The 15,165-nt window shown below is 37.9% G+C and overlaps 1 protein-coding gene across 1 annotated transcript in view; it reads left to right on the top strand.

Moving 5' to 3' along the window:
- Positions 1-15,165, top strand: part of patj (PATJ crumbs cell polarity complex component) — a 250,035-nt gene that overhangs the window by 64,289 nt on the left and 170,581 nt on the right. Inside the window, exon 11 of the mRNA XM_041278026.1 lies at positions 8,880-9,003. Within this exon, the coding sequence (XP_041133960.1) occupies positions 8,880-9,003 (124 nt within the window). The remainder of the gene's footprint in view (positions 1-8,879; positions 9,004-15,165) is intronic.

Raw genomic sequence — 15,165 nt, 5'->3', positions numbered from 1 at the left:
ATTTATATGATAAATGTCTCTTTCGTTACGGCAATCAGGCTGTCGCATTTTATAATTCACCTTTCCTATAAACCAAATCACTTCCCATGGACCCTGCCATTTAGCACATAGTTTCAATTCTGATGAAGGTGGCAGCATTACTTTGTCTCCTGGTCGAAATGTTTGAATTCGTGCATTTTGATTGTAATGCTGCTGTTGCCGGTGCTGAACCAATTAGAGATTGTCCTGTACCAAATGACTGACCAAATCTAGGTGATCTCTGAGTAGGGGCACATGCTGCAATACATTTTTGGATGAGCCTTTGTGCTCCTCCTACCCCTCTCTCAACAGATCAAGAATGCCGCGAGGCTGTTAGCCGTACAAGATCTAGAAGGGGGAGAACCCTGTCAAACTCTGTGGCACCTCTCTCACTGAAAAAAGGAGGTAGGGAAGAAGCGATGCCCAATGTTTTTGCTCTTGATTCACAAATCGTTGCAGCATATGCTTCAGGGTCTGATTGAAACTTTCCACCAAACCATCCATCTGTGGATGATAAACAGATGTCCTGATGGGACGTATTTTTTATATTTTATAAACTTGCTGTAATGTATTAGACAGAAAGCTAGTTCCGTGATTCAGGATTTCCTTTGGGATCCCAACTCTAGCCATAATCTGCACTAGTTCTTTGGCTATCGCAGGGGCACTAGTAGACCTCAACGGAACTGCTTCTGGGTATCGTATTGCGTAAGCTACCAACACTAATATATTCTTATACCCGGAATTGGAAGGTAGCAAAGGGCCGACTACTAGATGAGAGATCTGACTAGACTCAAATAATTGCTTTCTTGAAGGCTAAAATGAGAGAGGTGACTAGACACAAACCATTGACTGTATTTTAGAATCTAGAATCCTGCTCAAAGAACATGCTGCATGCTATGGACAACAATAGTATGTATACTATAAAGCATAGACTATTTTAAGGTTCCGATTTCATATTACTGTAATTACACTATGTAACACAATTTTTGTACAGTACAGTATAATCGTAAATCTTGAAAAACTACTCACTTCTAAATCTTTTGTAGTCATTTTTGTATTACTTTAGTATAAATACATGTTAATTTGGATTCATATGTTGTTTTTTTTCTGACTTTATGTGAACGAAAAGACACACATTTGCCCTTTTTCCCATTGGAAATAATGATATTTTGAAATATCACTGTCCTGGTCACACAAGCAAAGTTTGTGGGGAATAATAGCCATTTTCTGTACTTTTGAGGCATAAGCAATTAGGAAATAACACTTACTACCCAGGAACAAAAAAAAAAAAAAAAAATTGTTACACAGTGTTATTTTTTAGTTGTTAAAGCTTTAGGTGAACATAAAGCTAAAATTAGTTCTTATGTTTTGATAGTACTGCATCTCGGATTGGATCTGTAAAATTAAGGACCACACTTTAAAACACACACTAAAAAAAACACAAATAACCTGTTATAATTCACAGTAGGTGCTGCAAACAGTCTACTGCAGCAATCCCTAGTGGACAGAGGATAACACTGCAGTTGTTTCTGCTTTTTGCTTAGAAATCCCTTGAGGTACTCTTTCTTCAATGTGATAAGCCCTTTGGCAGGTTTTAGGCATAAAAAATGGATCAGTGATTTAATGTTAATAGATTATTTTTGAGTCAAGACTTTCTGTATCCAGAGGCGCTAATTCATAATCCAGCCCATGCAACATAAAACTCTAATTAGCTTCGATTCAGCATGGCTCACTTTGATAAACGCTGAGCAACCAGCCTGTACCTGTTTATTTTGAATATCTAATGCTGGTTGCTAATGTGCACTGTGTTAACTGCAGCTGAGCAAATGTTTCAAATGAGACCCATATTAAGATATGTATTTGTGGAGTGGGGGGGGGGGTGTGACACATTGAGTTTGAATTAGAAATGGTAAACTGTCCCTGAAAATGATGGATACATCTCTTACTTGCATTAAGCTTTCTGTGATATTTCAAACTGATTGCACTCCAAGTGGACATATCCAGTGCATGTTGTGTCTCTGTATGGTGACAGCGCTGTGCTGTGAATTCAGGACTATGCCTGCTGTCTGACAGGTTTGATTTCAGAGCTGTTGCTAGTTGTGTTCTACCTCAGCAATGCAATATTGGATTCCACTGTCTCTGTAATGAATGTTTTAGTAATTTTTAAGTGTGTATATATATATATATATATATATATATATATATATATATATATATATATATATATATATATGTGTGCCTAAATGAGATATTGTATCTGGAGAAATAATATTCAATAAGTACATCAATATTTAGTTTGTTGTGTGTAGTCAAACTTGCAGAGAGTTTATACAGCCTTGTAATGAAAATAATTCTGATTGCAATCAGTACATAGGTAAGTAGCATGCAAGGCTAATCAGAACCCTGCTGGTTTAACCTATAATCTGAACCATTTTATCATAATGAAATTGATTCTGTTGGAAGCTGTAGTAACTAAACACCCATATCATATTTCTGTGATGTGTTTGGAACATTTACAGGAGTATCTATGTTTTATTCATAGGGTTGTTCCTGATTTTAGATACAATGCAAGTATCAAACATAAAGCAAAGCCCCTGCCAAGTCTCTTCTGTGTGCGACAGATTAGGATCAGTATTCTGAGCAAATCAGATGCATATGCATTTTATATTTTAAGATGGATGAATGGGTCAATGGATAGATAGATAGATTTTATAGTATATAGTTAAATAAGAATAACTAAACAGTACAGCTCATTTTAATCTGATACACAGACATTTCAGATGGCTGTATCACGTCAGTATCAGGGTCTAATAGATATTACATGTACATTGTTTATATACATTTAAAATTGTAATAAAATAAGCACCAGAGTTGAATGTATACAGAATTCCAACTTTGAGTCCAGATACATACATTTATTTTAAGCAATTTCACAGCCAGACTCCAGCTACAGTTTCAGACGTTTCCTAATTCTGCAAAGTATAGTGTCAGAAAAAATGTGTAAAGCGATAATGTTTAATTATCTTATTTACATATTCATAGAGCCCCACATTCAACCTTTAAGAAGGCTTATATTAAATAGATATCAGACAAGCATTTGAGGAGTACAGTTTGAGCAGCTTTCGACTGTGACAAACTGTGTAGGTTAAGCCGTCTGCTACAGTTTGTGAGTAATGTTCCGCATTTGGTACTATGAGAACTAAGTAACCTTTGTGAACATTGGAAAGTGAATATATATATATATATATATATATATTATATAATATATATATATTATATATATATATATCTATGACACACACACACACACACACACACACACACACACACATACATACAATGCCAGTCAAAAGTTTGAGTACACCTGCTTGAAACCAGGTTTTTCATGATTATCTATGCTTTTAACTGTATAAACTTGTCTATAAACACTTAGTATTTCATTATATCATAGGTGTACTTATATAAGCTGATAATCATAAGTGAATTGCATTCATAAATTAAATTTTTAAATGAAAATGTAAATCTTGTCAATTTCAATGAAGTGGTCACCCAAAGCAAGGGTATTTCAGCCTGAAGCCCAAGTCAGTTAAAAGTCTGAAATGTGTATAACACGGTGTTAGAACACTGGCCTAATTATAAAAATGTCTTTGTTAGATGTTCTCTGAGTTAACTAGCATGTTACCTAATTAACCTTTTGTCACCAATTATTGTTAAAAGGTGAGGGTCTATGATTACTATAAATATAGGTAGCATAGGCACAAGTTTGTCATTCCTGAATGTAAGGGAGCAGAAAATGGCAAAATACGCTCAGTTAAGCAAAGAAAAAAGATGTAATTACTTTAAGAAATGGTCAATCTTTAAGACAAATCGCAAGAACTATGCAAGTGCCTGTAGTTGCTGTGGCCAAGACCATCAAACGATTTGAAGAAAGTGGCACTCATGAGGACCAAACAAGGTCAGGCAGGCCAAGGGTGACCTCAGAATCAGAGAACAAGTTCATTCGAGTCACAAGTCTGCGAAACCTGTAATTAACTGCCCCTGAAATATAAGCTCAGCTAAATGCTACTAGAAGTACAGATGTTTCAACATCAACTGTTCAGAGGAGATTGCGTGAAGCTGGCCTAACTGGAAGAATTGCTGCAAAGAAACCATTGTTAAGAGTGCAGAATAAGCGGAAGACACTTGCCTGGGCCAAAAAACACAGAAACTGGATGTTTGAGCAGTGGAAGCCGGTCTTATGGACCGATGAGTCAAAATTTGAAATATTTTTCCAACCGCCAAGTATTTGTAAGATGCAGAGAGGGTGAGCACATGGGTTCAAGCATGGAGGAGGCAGTGTCATGGTCTGGGGTTGCTTTGCTGGTGACAGAGTTGGTGATCTTTACCAAGTCCATGGCAATCTCAACCAGCATGGCTATCATAGCATACTTCAGAGGCATGCCATTCCATCAGGATTACGGCTAGTTGGGCAGTCCTTCATTCTTCAGCAAGATAATGACCCGAAACACACCTCAAAGTTGCGCAAGAACTATCTGGTAAAGAAGGAAAGTGAAGGACAACTCAATTAATGACCTGGCCTGCCCATTCTCCAGACCTCAATCCCATAGAACTCGTATGGGACGAACTAGACAGAAGAGTCAAAGCAAAGCTACCCACAAGTACCCTACATCTCTGGGAATTGCTGCAGTAGAGCTGGGAAGTCATGTCGGATGATTTCCTGCTGAAACTTGTTAACCGAATGCCTCATGTTTGTGAGGCTGTTATTAAGGCAAAGGGTGGCTATTTTGAGGAATCCAAGATATAGAGACAATTTTCTTGAACATTGCTTTGATGCTCCTTATGTTTTGTTTTGTATATTGTAACATGTGTTTTCATTTTCAAGAATTTACAGAAACGTATACGCTGTAAAACATTGTCAATTATGAAAAAACCCTAGTTGTCAGCAAGTGTACTCAAACTTTTGACTGGTACTGTGTGTGTGTGTATATATATGTATGTGTGTGTGTGTGTGTGTGTGTGTGTGTGTGTGTGTGTGTGTGTGTGTATATATCTATAACTATATGTATATATAACAGCAAGAATTGCTTACTACTGTTTGTCGTTCTTAACTATTTCCGATATATATATATATATATATATATATATATATATATATATATATATATATATATATATATATATACACACACAGTGCCTTGCAAAAGTATTTAGACCCCTGACCAATTCTCTCATATTACTGAATTACAAATGGTACATTGAAATTTTGTTCTGTTAATTTTTTTTTTTTTTTTTTTTTAAACACTTAAACTCAGAATCAATTATTGTAAGGTGACATTGGTTTTATGTTGGGAAATATTTTTAAGAAAAATACAAAACTGAAATATCTTGCTTGCATAAGTATTCAACCCCTGTGCTGTGGAAGCTCCCAGTTTGCACCGATGAAAGAAATTGCCCTAACGAGGACACAGTTACTTTACCATTGGCCTCCACCTTTGAACCATTAAAGTTGCTGTCACATTTTCTGGATAAAAACCCCACTGTTGAAGGATTATTGGTAAGGCTGTGAATCTGAAGGAAAATGAAGACCAAAGAGCATTCTACAGAAGTTAGAGATAAACTAATACAAATGCTTAGATTAGGGAAAGGGTACAAAATAATATCCAAGTGTTTGGATATCCCAGTGAGCACAGTTGGGTCAATAATCAGGAAGTGGAAGCTGCATCACACCATCCAGGCACTGCCAAGAAAAGGCCGTCCCTCAAAACTCAGTGCTACAACAAGAAGGAGACTTGTGAGAGAGGCCAACAATCATTTTGAAGGAGCTACAGAGTTCATTGGCTGGGAGTGGAGTAATGGTACACCAGTCAACCATATCAGGAGCTCTGCATAACACTGGCCTGTATGGGAGGGTGGCAAGAAAGAAGCCGTTACTCAAAAAGTACCATCTGAAAGCACATCTGGAGTTTGCCAGAAAGCATGAGAGTGACCCAGCTGCGACGTGAAAAGGTTTTGTGGTCAGAAGAGACCAAAATAGAGCTTTTTGGCCAAAACTCAAAGCGATGTGTGTGGCGCAAACCTAACACTGCCAATGCCTCAGGACACACCATCCCTACAGTGAAGTATGGTGGTGGCAGCATCATGCTGTGGGGATGCTTCTCATCAGCAGGGACTGGGCATCTTGTTACAATTGAAGGAAGAATGGATGGAGCAAAATACAGGAAAATACTGCAAGAGAATGTGCTTCAGTCCGCTAAAAAACTGAAGCTTGGGAGAAAATTTACCTTTCATCAGGACAGTGATCCCAAGCACAAGGCCAAAGCAACATTGGAGTGGCTCAGAACAAAAAGGTGAATGTCCTACAGTGGCCCAGTCAAAGTCCTGATCTCAATCCCATTGAGAATCTGTGGCACTATTTGAAAGTTGTGGTCCACAAATGTCGTCCAACCAATCTGAACAACCTGGAGCAAATCTGCCAAGAAGAATGGGCCAAAATCACTCTGACACTGTGTGCAACGCTGGTACATACTTACCCCAAAAGACTTAAAGCTGTTATTGCAGCGGAAGGTGGCTCTACCAAATATTAATGTGTGGGGGTTGAATACTTATGCAAGCAAGATATGTCTGTTTTTTATTTTTCTTAAAAATATTTCCCAACATAAAACCAATGTTACAATAATTGATTTTGAGATTAAGTGTTTAAAAAAAAAAATATCGAACAGAACGAAATTTCAATGTACCATTTGTAATTCAGTAATATGAGAGAATTGGTCAGGGGTCTAAATACTTTTGCAAGGCACTGTGTATATATATATATATATATATATATATATATATATATATATATATATATATATATATAAATATACCAGTCAAACACTTCACAGGTGCAAAACCAGTGAACACACACTCATATAAAACAAAGCGTTAGCACACTCATAAAGTGCCTATAGTAAGTATCTGCACACCCCCCCCCCCCCCGGACGATATCACAGTTGTTGAAATCTTAATGCATTTAAATGGGATTTTTTTTTGTGATTTACACAAACCTATTCAACACTTCAATGTGTGCGGTACGATTTCACAGTTTGTTGAAATCTTAATGCATTTAAATGGGATTTTTTTTCATTTGATTTACACAACCTATTCAACACTTTCAATGTGTGAAAAAACAAATCAATTAAAAATAAAAACCTGAAAAGTCTTCATTAGATAAGTATTCACCCCCTTTGCTATGACACTTCTAATAAGCTCAGGTGCAACCAGTTGCCTTCAGAATTCACACAATAAGTTAAATGGAGTGCATCTGTGTGAACTAAAAGTGATTCACATGACTTCAGATTAAATACATCTGTCTCTGTAAGGTCCCACAGCTGGGTAGTGCATTCAAAGCAAAGATACTACCATGAAGACCAAGGAGCTTTCAAAACAACTCTGGAATAAAGTTGTGGAAAGGAGGGGTATAAACAGATTTCAAAGGCATTCAATATCCTTTGGAGCACAGTCAAGTCGATCATTAAGAAGTGGAAGGTATACGGCACCACCCAGAATCTGCTTAGAGCAGGCCGTCCACCCAAACTGAGCAGCCGGGTAAGAAGGGCATTGGTCAGAGAAGCCACCAAGAGGCCAATGACAACTCTGAAAGACCTACAGCGTTCCATGGTTGAGATGGGATAAACTGTCCATGTGTCAGCAATAGCTCAGGTACTCCACAGATCCGGCCTTTATGGAAGAATGGCAAGAAGGAATCCAATTCTGAAAAAAGCTCATGTAAAATCCCGCTTGGACTTTACAAAAAGGCATGTGGGAGACCCTGAAAAGATGTGGCAAAAGAGTCTTTGGTCTAATGAAACAAAAATGGAACTACTTGGCCTAAATGTGAAGCATTATGTCTGGCGCAAACCCAACACAGCACATCACCAAGGTAACACCATCCCTATTGTGAAGCATGGTGATGGCAGCATTATGCTATGGGGATGCTTTTCATTGGCAGGGAAGCTTGTCAGGGTAGAGGGCAAAATGGATGGAGCTAAATACAGGTAAATCCTTAAAGAAAAACTGCTTCAGTTTGCAAAAGACCTAAGACTGGGACAATGACCCCAAGCACACAGCCAAAGCGACACTGGAGTGGCTTAAAAAAAAGAAAGTGAATGTCCTAGAGTGGCCCAGTCAAAGACCGGATTTGAATTTGTTGTCAATCTGTGGCAAGACTTGAAGATTGCTGTCAACCAACGATCGCCATTCAACTTGACAGAGCTTGAACAATTTTGCTAAGAAGAATGGACGAATATTGCATGATCCAGGTGTGCAAACTTGACAGAGACTTACCCCAAAAGACTCACAGCTGAATTTGCTGCCAAAGTATTGACTCAGAGGGGTGAATACTTATCTAACCAAGACATTTCAGTTTTTTTCGTTAACTCTTGTTTCACAATAAAAATTCTCACAATAAAAATTCTCTTGCCTCTTCAAAGTGTTGAGTAGGTTGTGTAAATGAAAGGAAAAAAAAAATCCCATTGAAGTGCATCAAGATTTCAGGTTGTAACACAACAAAGTGTGAAAATGCCCAACGGGGATGAGTACTTACTATAGGCACTGTATAAAACAAACCCTGAACACACACTCATGTAAAACAAACCCTGTTCTGGATTATAATAGATTGTGCAGGGTGGCTGGTCGGTGGTGTGATTGTCTGTGCTGCTTCAGGCCAATGCTTTGATTTCTGTTCTGGATTAATACTTCATGCTGGGAGTCTGGTTGCTGGTTATTGATGGCAATTGAACAAAAAGTGATGCATATAGGTCAATCTGGTAGCCTGGCGTTGATTGGATTGTAGTAAAGGTTTTTTTTTATTTTCCCCCTAGACCCCTGCCTCAGGAGGAGCCCCTCCCCCAATGAGACTCCCCCCTCCGTACAAAGAGCCAACTGTTCCTGCACTGCTGGGGCAGGATGGGGCCAGCAACGGGGATGAGCATGACTCTGAGTGGGGTGAGTTACTACCACTTTATCCATTGCTGTGAGAGGTCACTGCTGTGTAGCAGATATCAGCGGTTCTGTTCCATTACATATGTTAAATGTGGTAAAGTAGGGCATTCATCCAGAATTTTAAACGTAACATTTGAATGTGGAACTTATAAGAAGCAAAGGGTCCTATTCACAAAACTTTAAGATGCTTTTAAAACTGTTTTTGAGGGACTGTTTATATTTGGTTTCAAAAGTGAGAATAAATTACTAGTTAAAAATGAATTGAAAAATTGATTTTAATGTTTACAAATGCGCTAAAAGAGTAAGTAGTTGGGTTCCAAAAAATATAACATAAGTCCCCACGTGTTGCTACAACTGTTTAAATAACATACCTGTCATTTTTCTTTTCATTGTTAACATCGTGACGGCACTAAGCAGCCATCTTGGAAAGACCTTTGAGAGAGACTTTCATTTATAAGTGTAAAAACTTGTCAGGATGCAAGGTAAAGCTATACCCTAGTCCAGACTGTAGTGTAAAAACATATCAGAGTGTTAACAATGAGTAGAAAAATGACAGTTACATTATTTAAACAGTTGTAGCAACATATGGGGAGACGTGTAACGCTATATTTTTCAGAACCCCACTAACTGTTTAACACAATGTCATATTCACAAAACTTTAAGAGCTGTTTTAAGGAATATGTTAAGAACTGTTTAAAGTACATTTTGATTAAGTTTGCACTTTGCGAAACCTTTCACAGCTGTTTCAAAGAGGTGCATTTATTTAGTCGTTGAGGTTTTGTAACTAGGACCTTAAGGCAAGTAGACAAACGTATGTTGATAAAGACACCTTACAAAGTGATCTGAACAATCTATACAGCTTTTTTTGAAGCATGTTATATCTTGGAAATCACCATGGATTAAATGAACTACCTAACCACAGCTATCCTGGGATTACCACTCCAAATAAAAGGTCCATGCAAGCCAGGGAGATTCCCTGGTGATAGAAACTGCTCTAAAATGTCAATAGTGGTCTATGTTTAAAATGACAATGGAAGACTTAACAGTAAGTATTGTGCACCACACCACGGGGTGTATCGTATACGGTTGTGATGGTAGCATGTCACACTTGAACATTCTGCTGTATCCTTAGCACATGCTATTTAGAGTTTAGTTCTTAGAGTAAGTTTCTTCAAAATACTTTGTTTCTTTACCGTTTAATGTTGATTGCTATCATTCTCACTACACTTACTCAGAAATTGGAGCTATGATGCAAGAAGGCATATTTTACAGGAATATTTTTTTTTGACATGTACCTATGTATGAATAGACATTTTTTGTAATACAGTGGAACTTGTGATGCAGGATCATTCCATGACAAATCACCCAAACTCTGTGCTCAGGATTGTTCAAGACAAAAAAAATTTCTGGCCCTGTTTAGAAGCAATTTTCCGTAAGGCAACTAATTTAAAGACTAATTCAAAAAATGCTTTAATTAGTATGATCAAACACTTTCTCCAGAACCAGAGACTCAATTATAACATACAGTTATAACAAAAGTACAGTAGTTCACTGCAGCCCCATTTGTTATTGTTTTAGTAGTATATGTGGTATGACATTTGTTAAATTAAATAGCCTTTTAATTTTAAAACACAGTAAAACGTCACAGATGAATCGCTGTCAGAGTCGGTATCTCTTGCCTTCGAATGTTTCCTTGGTGGCGGGTGCTTATAGATTTATACTGTGACACCCATGTCATTGCGCTCCAAACAAGCTTTCCATGTAGTTTCCTGGTGGCAGCAGTTCGTTCTTCTTTCCAGTATACAGACTACAAAGCTGGCTAAATGAACATTGAGCTCCCCAATGCTGATGTCATGCAGGTCTCGTCTCTCCTACCTGTTGTAGGGATGTTTTCACAAAGTTTATATCAAAGGCAGTTTTCTTTGTGTTTTTGTTTTTTTGGTCTCTGATGAATGATTCTGTGGCTACTAGTGTGGGAAGTTTAAAACAGGCTGACATTTTCAGCCATTGGAATTTTTTTTTATAATAAAAACGACAGTCATCCATTTAAAAGACGTACAGAGGATACCGAGAAATACAGCTGTGAGAGTCATAAACAAGCAAGGTGTCATCACATTGCTTAATTATGACTTTTTGACGTAACATCTCTTATTTATGACTTTTTTTTTTCCTGTTAGGACTGTATGACTGAAAAATTTCAGTGTTTAAAATATGGATTTAAAGGTTTTTTTTTTTTAATATAATGTATTTTTGCTATTGTTGTAATTATTGTCATTAAGACTTTTTGTATAAAATATACAATAGTACATAGGTAGAGTGTTTGCTTACATAAAACTAGTAAAATGTTACAGGTAAACTACCTGAGTATTAGTGGGTGGAGTTGTACTGCATATATAAGCACAGTGGTTTGGAGGGAGGGGGTGGTGCTCAGTTTATCAGCTTGTCAGGAGTCATGACTTATGCAGTTTAAATATAGTAACTAATAGGATCATTTAGAGAGGTTCCATATTCCGAAGCCAGCATATGACAGAAAATAAGGGTGGCAACCTTTTGTTATATATACAAGAGAAATAAATCCTTTAGTGCCAGAGTATTTGCAAAGCTTCCCCAGCCACAGGGTCAGAGCCTCATATCTCAGCAGCCATTTGGAGGTCATGTGATTTTTTACGTTATAGCTGGTTCAGCATGTTTAGATACTGTCTTAATGTTTATAGGGCATGTGATTTTTGAAGTTATAGCTGGCACAGCATGTTTAGATATACACTTAATGTTTGGTACACAGCTGTGTTCTTTCATTTTCTTAAGTTCCATTATCAGTGTTGTGCATTAACAATTATCCCTGGCATTACTGCATAATTTTAACCTCTGGCCATGTCAATGATACAGACATACATGCTTTCACAAAGGGGCTGTATAGCTGGTACACAGTTGTATTCTATGATTCTCTCACGTGACCAGTAAACATAACAACCGTTTCAGTGTCACATTCTTTTAACCTCATTCTTTTAACCATTCTTTTGACGTATTATTGATGTAGACTGCTCCCTTTTAGATAGGGTATTTACAAGATGTGTTCTATGATTCTCCCAATAAAGTTCCATTACAGGTGGTGTCCTGTAGAAATGACCCTTTTCACTGCCCATTTTTTTTAACCTCAGGGCATCAATGATATGGATCTGGTTTCACATTTCTATATTACTTCATGTTTATAATTCATTCAATCTGATATGATTAATCTACCGGGTATGCTTTGTTCACAAAATCTTTTTAAATTCAGTGACAGGAGTCTGTCAGTCCAAAATCATTGGCATAGTACCAAATACAGTAAATTACCCTTTACAAATGTTATGATATATTGCTTTGAAGCAATCGGAGTCATTGAGAAAGACTTGCGTCAAAGAATTTGACTAAGTTTCTCTTTGTGTTACTACATATTCTACCATTGTGTTTTACAGTTATGGATGGAAAAGTTAGAATTTGGCTTTCCAGTGATTTGACTAATACCCTGCAATAACAAACACATGTAAAATGTACAAAATAGTTCCACTTTGCGCCATCTTGTTTATCAAACTCGTTCATATCTAATGAAGTGTTTAAAATTCATGATGCCACCTGCTGCCACAAGAGCCTTGATGTGTGAAGATGTGCAGTAAATCCACATGATTTCTGGCATTTAACCTGCAATGCTTTTGAGAAGGCTTTGTCATTTTACTGTCTCAGCTGATGAGCCAATGACAAGAAACACCTCAACATAAATATACTGTCTCCCCTAATGAGCCAATGACGAGAGAGACGCCTCACATAAATATACTGTCTCCTCTAATGAACCAATGACGAGAGAGACGCCTCACATAAATATACTGTCTCCTCTAATGAACCAATGACGAGAGAGACGCCTCACATAAATATACTGTCTCCTCTAATGAACCAATGACAAAGACACCTCAACATACTGTAAATGGTGGGGCTCCCGAGTGGCGCATCCGGTAAAGGTGCTCTGAGTGGAGTGCAGGATGTGCCCTATAGCCTGCAGATTGCCAGTTCGAGTCCAGGCTATTGCACTGCCGACCGTGGACAAGACAATTGTCTGAGTGTCTCCCGGACCAGTGACCCCTGTAGACTGGCTGGGTGTCTACGGATTTCCCTGTAAGCTGCCCAGAGCCGTGTTGTCCTCTGATGCTGTAGCTCTGAAGTGGTGGACCTGCAGACTGGAAAAAGCGGTTGGCTGACAGCACAAATCTCGGAGGACAGTGTGCGTTCATCTTTGTCGCTTCCAAGTCAGCGCGGGGCTGAGCCTAAAATAATATAGCTGGCTAATTCAAATTGGGAGAAAAATGGGGTAAAAATCAATTGGCGACTACTAAATAATAATAATTAAAAAAAATGTAAATGTACTGTTAAAGTTGTAAATGTTTAATCTACAAAATCGTCTCTTACACTGTCTTCTGAGCCTTTACCAGTGACCTGGTCGGTACCAGAGCCTGTACCAGTGACCCGGTTGGTACTGCAAGCTACTAAGATCCAGCAGCCCTAGGGATTTTGTGAGTCACTTGTATTTTTCTCATGGGGACGGAGACGATGTCTGACGCGTACGGGGCTCTTAAAGGAGCAGCTTTAATATATGTGCTTGTGTAATTCAGGCTGTTAGAGATATATCCCATTTGGTAATGGTTACATGATCTATTTCAGGGAACTAGGGTTATGATAATAACCTAACATTTTATTATTTGTGTCTTAGCAAAATAGTCTGTCATTAAATTATTTATTGTGCACCCTAACTGTGTCGTGATGCACATCATATCGTGACCAGCACATTGTAATACGCAGCATATCGTGACATTAGTGTATCGTTACATCCTTATTCATTTAAATCTTCGCTACTATGTTGTGATAACATGACATTTTGGTTTCTGGATGATGAAGACCAAGCACTTTGATATATTGTCTTCATGTTTGGTACACAATTCCAGGGTGGTTGTTTGCTTGTAATTATTTCTGTGTACATTTGGTTATTTGTATTAACCCCTCCCTCCCCTTGTACTATTGCACCTAAAAGTTAACTTGTGTAGTTTTGTGGACAAACGCTAGCATTTGTTTTTGCAACACAAATTCTTACTTGTTCCTGTTAATGCAATTCTTGTCTTTCCTGTTAAAAAATGTAAACAAATTGAAGTGAGTTGGGGTGGTGCTTCTTGATCAGTGCAGTTTTAAAAGAAAATCCTGCACATGATGTTTGGCCAGTAGATTTACAATGCTTTACAAACACGTTCAGAGCTGTCAGCCTGTCAGTAATCGCTAAGCCTCTGTGACCGGTACATGTAGGGACGGACGGGTGTAGGCATAAAGAATTTCAGTCCTGTCACAGATAACACAAGGACCAGGGGAGGAATGTGTAGGGAGCTGCACTCAACTGTGACATCATTACTGCTCTCAGATCAATTCCTGTGTGTTTTCAACTGAGCTGGTGTTTGCATTCTTAGAGAGAGGGGGAGGGGGGAGGCATCTAATAAACCCAATCTATTTTACCTTCTGCGTACAGCTTAAATTCACCACCCAGATCTGCCTTACCACTTTAGTTAGCATCCCTGCTTCACTCATGTGGTTTTCAGGCTGTGGTTCATTCTGATCAGGTACTTGAGACAGAGCTGGGCTTTGTGTCTGTACCTGTGTGTCTTTCTGTCTGTCAGTGATGATCTGAAGTGATGGTGCAAGGGGGGTTCCCAGGTAAGGGGAAAGCATTTTGCTTAGACCACATGTTTTTTATATGCTGAGTTTTCAATGCTACCATGGTAGTTTGCTGCAAAAAGAAACCTTAGCCAGTGTCTAACAGAATTTTTGTGAAGAAAATACTAAATTTATGTATAGTTGTGGAATAGCATAACATATAAACTCATGTATTTCCCTTATTTTAAATGCAAAATGCCATTTGTTTATTTATTTATTTTTTATATATAACATTCTTCAGCTCTCATACAAATGTAAATGCTGTAAAAGTACTGAAAATAAGAAAACAGAGAAATTTAACTTGTTCTACTCCTAAATAGCATATATCCTAGTATGTATATAAATGTGGCTGAACATTATGAATTTGTTGTGAACTGTAGTTCCCGAAAAGACTTGTATTACATTTTCTCTCAAACATCACTTTAAATTGTTAGATTACAG

The sequence above is a fragment of the Polyodon spathula genome, chromosome 18 (genome assembly GCF_017654505.1).
Source record: "Polyodon spathula isolate WHYD16114869_AA chromosome 18, ASM1765450v1, whole genome shotgun sequence".
Lineage (NCBI taxonomy): Eukaryota > Metazoa > Chordata > Actinopteri > Acipenseriformes > Polyodontidae > Polyodon > Polyodon spathula.
Note: the sequence above shows the minus strand (reverse complement) of the source record. Positions and strands in the feature narration are given on the sequence as shown.